Here is a 7,260-nt window from a genome sequence, read left to right as displayed (position 1 = left end):
TTGTAAGGGTTTTCCGAAAATCTGAAAACATTTTCCAGCATTCCTGGTCCTAATGAGCATTCATGCCAAATTTCAGCTCTATAGGCCTCAAGACGGCTGATTCTATAGAGGACAAATAAACATATGTACAAAAAAACAAACACATAGAAATAGCTTTTTGTATATATAGATATTCTGTTATTTTTTGGATATCGGTGGTTTTCTCATTTATTTTTTATTTTTGGCTTTCTGTAATTATTTTGGTGATTTTGTTAATTTTTGTAACTTGAATCATATTTTGTATTTTTGTAATTTTATATTATTTTGTGTCATTTTGGTATTTTCTGTCTATTTTTTTCCTTTTTTTTTACTTTTGTCTTTTTTATCATGTTTTTGTCACTTGAATTAGTGTTATTTTTCACAGTTCTCACAGTGAAATTGCTGTAACTTTTTAACCGTTGGGTAGAATTTAATGAAAATCTGGGTGGATCTAGTTTATAGTGCATTGTCGAAAGAACAGCTCGTGCGTGATAAAATCTTGCGCATTCATCACGAGAACAAGGATCTCCCGCATAGTTCCATCGCTAAAACGTTGGGAATCGCGAATTCCCCGGTGTCGCGAGTAATTAAGTAGTTCGTGGAATGATTGACCACCGATCGGAAGCCCAGAAGTGAAGGAAAAAGTATTCCGTACAACACCAAAAATTATTATTATTATTATTATTTTATTAAAGACATTTTACCATTTTCATGGTATTCGTGTCTTAAAGTTTCTTAAAAGCTTATTTACATAATGATATCCTAACTTAAATCTTATTGAACATTTCAATAGCTTTCATGGAGCTTATAATTGCTGTTTGCTCTCGATGAATCGTTATGTACACACTTAATCTTTTCTCCTGTGGTCGGGACGATTTCGTTCTGTATTTTCAACAGCTGAAATTACAGGACGATTTCAGGACACAAAAACAGCTCAGGAAAACAAGTGTCAAATCCTCCAGTAGGTTCGAAAAGGTATTCTCCTGTAATTTGCAGGGAGTTTTGCAAATCTCCTGTAAGTTCGAAACGGTTTCCTCCTGTGGTTTTAAATGAATGCTGCTAACCTCTTCCCCCTTTTCTTTTAATTTTAAACTTCAACCAAATCGCTTTTAAATAAAAGAAACGTTCATGGCGTTAAAAACAATACGAATTTATTTTCATCAAATTAAAAAAAACACACTTTTTCTCGCAAATTAATTACATTTTCACCATAACAATTTACATCACAAAATCGAAACAGGTAATCTGTAAACAAAAAAAAAACAAATTCAATAATTATCAATAAAGCACTGAATGGCAGTGAAACTTACCGATGCTTTATGCAAGTTTAGTTTTTGGATCCTTGCGTTTTGTGGTCATGCCATCAAACTTATGCAAGTCGAACCGGCCAAACACGAATCAAACCGGGGCAAAAGACTCGTGCAAAAAAAAAGTCAACAAACTCTCCATGGGTCCCATCACGAGTTTTGCCGGAAACTGGCAGGCATCAACTACATTCAAAATCAAAAAAACGAACTCAATCGAAATAATTTTCATTTTGCGCGAAAACCTTCCACCGAACAATACAAACAACGACAAACGGCTACCGACAAATGGATGAAGGGTTGAAAATTATTCGCGGTTAAAATTATCTGCAGTGGCGGAAAAGAGAAAGGAGATTTGACAACCAGTATGTCTAACGTAATTCAGGAAAACACTGTCCTGAATTAATGACGTTTGTTGGAGTTCCCGTGGGCACGTAGAAGTTTCATCAAAAATCACAGGGAAAATGATGTGTCGCGTGATTCGGGTGGATGTTCATTCGAATTTCGGGAAAGTAAAGCCATTCCCCTGTGATTCGAAGGATCATCATCCCGAGGGGAATATTTGCAATCTTAGTGTGTAGAATTCCACTGATATCTCCGGTTATTCCATGATCTCGTCTGGCTTGGTCATATCCATCACAATCAACGAGAATATGTTGAACAGTAATCCGTACTCCACAGAATTGACAGACAGGTGGCGAGTCTTTCTCAAAAAGGAATGAATGAGTTGATCGAGTATGTCCTATTCTTAACCTACTCAAGACTCGCTGTTCAGAAGCGTTCCTGCGATCATTCCATTTAGTGGTACATTTCTTAATCCTTCTCAGGAAATTTGAAGAAGCGTACAAATTTTGTTCCCACTCAGCTCTCATTCTGTCTTTAACAAAGCGTTTTATGTCTTGAGCTGGGAGAGGACACCAAAAATCATAAACGCGTAGTTGAGGCCTTCAACCGAAACCCGAACGCCTCCATTCGGGAGAAGAATCTGCATCTAAGCCGAAGTTTTGTCCAGAAGGCCAGGACTAAGGCTGGGCTTCGAACGTTCAAGGTACAAAAGGCCCCTAATCGCGACGAGAAGCAGAACAAGTCCGCCAAAACCCGTGCCAACAAGTTGCACTTCAACATGCTGACGAAAGTTGAATGTTGCATCATGGACGACGAAAAATATGTGAAGGCCGACTTCAAACAGATCCCCGGCAACCTGTTTTTCAGCGTTCCGGAGCATGTCCGCACTCAGAAGATGTCGCCGTATGATGTTGGAGCGTTATTTCCGTAACCGCCAACTACAGTATATGCCCAGCGAGAGACTGGAAACAGTGAGTGTCTCGGCAGGGGTTCCACAAGGATCGATACTTGGCCTGGTATTGTGGAACATTGTCTACGTCGAACTGCTGAGACTGCGTCTTCCCACGGGACGACGTGGTTCTCCTGGCATCGGGCCCATCAACCGGAGAGGTCCAGCTACTCGCTACAGCTATTGAGAAGGTAGAAAGTTGGATGCGCTCCAAGAGCTTGCGTCTGGCTCACCACAAGCCCGAGATGGTGCTGATCACCAACCTGATTTCAGCACAATCTGGGATGATTGCAGCTGAACCGTGCGCAATCGAATCCAAGCGTGCGATCAAGTACCTGGGGGTGATGATCGACGACCGGCTGAGCTTTACGGCCCACGTCGACTACGCCTGTAAAAGAGCGGCAATGGCGACAGCAGCCCTCTCACGGGCCATGTCGAATTACTCGGCGATCCGCTGCAGCAGAAGGAGGATCCTGGCGAGTTGACCTCATCCATTTTGCGCTACGGAGCACCAGCCTTGAGCAGGCAGTGTAACCTGCAAAAGCTCTGCAGTGTGCAGCGGCTGATGAACCTGCGAGTAATCAGCGCATACCGATGGGTTCACCCGGATCATGACTGCCCTGTAGAGGAGTTGGAACCATCATCAGTCCGCGATCGGTGTAGGGTGACTCCTTCGTCGGGGAGCATCTGAGTAGTGTGCGTCCGATGCTGGCAGTAAAGCATACAAAGATAAGACTCTACCTTCTGCGTATGTCGAGCAGCCTGGTATGTTGCGCGTCTGTGTGTAGGATACCTTCAACGATACCGTCGCAGGGTATCCGAGTCGAACGCCATGAGCTTTACATAAGGTGCGGAGATATTTTGATGCTGTCACAAATACATCAGTATCTTCAGACTGGTGCGCGTGCAATGCGGTCTGATTCGCATCAATGACGTCATAAGAGTTGTTTGGGTTGCAATTACGGAAGACTTTTTGATTTAGATAACTTTTGTTTAATGAAAAAATGACCAAGTGCTGCATAAAATCCCGCAAAATTTCGCAGGTCGACGCTAAGAAGCAAAATAGTGCAGTGAGTTTTCATCAGCAACCGAAGGAACCCGCGGTACGCAAAAAATGGCTCGCGTTCTGTGGCCGTAAGGATGGATCCGACATATACGTGTGCTCTCAGCATTTCGAATTAACGGAGTTTGTCATTGTTTATATGGAAAACGCAAGGAGGGTTCTTATAAAATCTGGTAAGTATTTCTAACTTGGGCATTGTCGCAATATTCTTTATGTTTCGTTTTTTTCTCTCAGCTTTGCCATCCGTTCGTTGCCCTCCAACTGAGTCTGCTCGATCCATCAGAGCAAAACTGAGGAACCGGAGGCAAGTGGTCGAAGAATTTCTACAGAGAAATGCAAATTTGGGGATCAGTTGAAGTCATCGCCCTCGATTACAATAAAGGATCTTCTAAGATGGTTATTCCACGACGACGGAACAATCCACGGTAAAAAAAACGCGTTCTGTAACAACAGAATCACGCTGAAAAAAGCCATTCAATACTCATTTTGAGATGGGAAATTCACTCAACAAGGATATATGTTTCACCTTTTATACGAGCGTTCACTATTTTCAGTATTATAGTACTTTAATCATGTTAATTTGACCAACTTTTCTAGTAAACTGTATTACGCACTGCAGCCCCGATGATGTTATGACGTCATCACTGTAATACACACAATGTTTACGTTTTTTCGATCACCTATACCACGGCAAACCGAGTTCATCCACACCTCTACATCTAGCTCATGGAGTCGAACGCGCCCTCTGCGACTGAGGCTGTGGGGATAAGCAAGCCACCGCAGTCGAACTCGCAGAGGGAAGAGTATTCACGTCGCGGAGAGTTCACTGGTCTCACGTCGCCGTCGGATGAGTCACTTGAGTCGGGTAGACTGAAGTCACCGTCGGGATTAATCTGAGTCGCAAGCGTTACTGCTGTGCTGTGACGCGTGCTGTGACAGGCGCGAGTCTAGGATAAGCTGCTCTCGATTCGGCACTCGGCGCCAAAGGAAGGAGGAAGACCGGACCACGGTTGGAGTAGAATGTCCTTTCGGTGGGCGGCATTCGAGTAGTGTGCATCTGATCCTAGCAGTGAAGCATGCAAAGATAAGACTTTACCCTGCGTAGGCCGAGCTCCACCCCCGCGGAGTATCTGAGTAGAACGCGCTCCCTACGAGGGAAGCTGCGGGGATAAGACTTGACCTTCTTCGCAGTCGAGCTCGTAGGGGGAAGAATATTTACGCCGTAGCGAACCTTGAGTTACGAGTAAAGGCCGTACCTCGAGTCGTCAGATTCCTTAGTCTTGAATCGTAACAAGAGGCAGGGTATATATGCTTTTGACTTGAAATTGAGTTAGCCGATGAGCGCTTAAGCGCGGACTTGGTCCCCCATTTCGGGTACAGCCTTCGATGCAGGTGCGGATGGGAATTATGACCAGAGGCCCCAGGTACACTTTATAGCGTAGGGGTACTTAGTATCATGAGTCGACCAATTGCACCCATGGACCCAGAGTAGCGGGCAATAAGGTCAATTTCTTGCCGAAAATGTTCAACCCTCCCTCGAGAAGTACTCGTCAGTGCATCTGGGACCTCTGGTCATAATTCCCATCCGGACCTGCATCGAAGGCTGTACCAGAAATGGGGGACCAAGTCCGCGCTTAAGCGCTCATCGGTTAACTCAATTTCAAGTCAAAAGCATATATACCCTGCCTCCTGTTACGATTCAAGACTAAGGAATCTGACGACTCGATCCAAGGTAGTGAAGACAGTCGAGGAAACTGTAGAAAGTATGGGTTTACATGCAACAAACGGTTGATTCACAGGTTGTGCAGAATCTTAAGGCCAAGGTGCGGGCATTTGCGTATGGACTGTAAATAAAATACGAGTAAAATGGTAAAATGAAGTTTATTAGTTATTTTTCAACCCTGAAGAAAATTTGATGGCAATCGGATGAAAACTCGAATTTTGTGAATCAACTTTGTGTGTGGCAATTTCATAGTGGAACCCTTTTTAAATGGAACGTTTTTTTTTGAACAACGGTACCTTTTCCACCTTTACACGGTCAATACCATTTAGACAAACAACATAAAAATTGCATTGAGTATTCAAAAAGGACAAAATAATTATAAATTCGAAAAAAAACAAAACCATATACAAACTAAAGACTAATAACGACAAAAAGTACCCTAAAAAACTGTAAAATGACTAAAATTATTAACATCAAACGTAGTTAACCGTATATCAAAATTGCTACATGTGTCTAGTAAAACATGATAAAAAATTATTACTAATTGGCAAAAATTAACGAAAAATGACGTTTATGACAATTGAAATTATTTATTCTTTGTGACAAGTAAAAAAAAAGTTATGAAAAAAAACCGTTCGATTTTGGTAACACAAAGTATTTTGGCGTATTGCCAAAATCGAACAAAGTCTGTACTAACTGAATCATTTCTAACATTTTTTTTAATCATCCGAAATGGTATATTGACATTAATTCTAGAAGCATTCAATTTTCATTGACTTTTATCGTTTTAATATTCTAAGTGGCGGTTGCTAGCTCGTGGCCATAGAAAATAAAACCTTTTCAACTGAAAATTACACCATTTCGGTCTCGGTGTTTATTTACGATTTCCATCAAAGCAGAACCTTTCGTTGCTTCCTAGCTCGTCTTCTTGCTTCCTTCCTGCCTTCAGCAGTTGATCCCACCTATTAAGCTAGTTTTGTTTTCATACTTTGTTTAACCGCGCGCCGGCTTTTACATACATAGGTAGGTTAGGTACTAAATACTGAAGAATGCTTATTATCGCACGTCACTCAGAGTCACGCCAATAAAACACGTCCCCCTCCATTCGGGTCTAGATTTTACCCTGCGATTTTCCTCCTTCTCCGTCGACCCTGTTCAATAAGTATTTCATTTTTCCTCCCACATCCGATACCAGACAATTCGTAGGGGCGGCGTAAAATGCACAGCTTTTCGCCCTTTTTTGTTAGTGGTGGTGCAGTTCTATTCATTCCCTACTGGGTACAAAGGTATTCGAAGTGCGAGTGTCTGTCGAATACCTACAGGTAGCGTTATGTTCCGACAACACCTCTTCCTTTATTCACACACCGAATTGATCCGGTGTCGTTCGTGTTCTCCGGGTTTGTGCAGCTAGCAAATTCGCTGGGTTTTCGCAGCGCGTCCCGAACGTCATTCGCTGAAAATGCATTTGCAGAAAACGCGAAAGCTCCAGCTCCAATCATACAACACACATACAGAAAGGTTTGTGTTCCCAGAACCGTTTCAGAATTTTGTTTTTTCCTATGGTTTTCAAGTGTAGAGAAACAGAAGCTGAAATTCCGGAACTTGTCTGTTTTGTTTTTCGTTTTCCGCTCACCCTCTGCTTCCCTCCAATACTGAGGCGAAATTTATGTTTTGATTGTGCACAAAGTTCGCGCTGGTCGTTGTTGTTACTCGGGTTATCAGCAGCAGAAAAGGGACGCGTATCCCTGGCCAAGGTGGGGAGGAATTGAAGTGGCAGGATCGCCAATGTTGGGTGTCCCATGGTAGCCGACAGTAAACAACAACACTTCGATATGGCCCAAAAATTTCCCCGGCAGCA

The 7,260-nt window shown here is 42.7% G+C and overlaps 1 protein-coding gene across 1 annotated transcript; it reads left to right on the top strand.

The window, feature by feature from the left end:
• Positions 1 to 3,572: 3,572 nt before the first annotated feature.
• Positions 3,573 to 4,477, top strand: LOC129759108 (uncharacterized). Its single transcript, XM_055756527.1, has 2 exons — positions 3,573 to 3,852; positions 3,914 to 4,477. Exons 1-2 carry the CDS (start codon positions 3,621 to 3,623, stop codon positions 4,033 to 4,035), a joined length of 354 nt encoding a protein of 117 aa, XP_055612502.1. The 5' UTR covers positions 3,573 to 3,620; the 3' UTR covers positions 4,036 to 4,477.
• Positions 4,478 to 7,260: the final 2,783 nt, after the last annotated feature.

The sequence above is a fragment of the Uranotaenia lowii genome, unplaced genomic scaffold, assembly GCF_029784155.1.
Source record: "Uranotaenia lowii strain MFRU-FL unplaced genomic scaffold, ASM2978415v1 HiC_scaffold_1045, whole genome shotgun sequence".
NCBI lineage: Eukaryota > Metazoa > Arthropoda > Insecta > Diptera > Culicidae > Uranotaenia > Uranotaenia lowii.
Note: the sequence above shows the minus strand (reverse complement) of the source record. Positions and strands in the feature narration are given on the sequence as shown.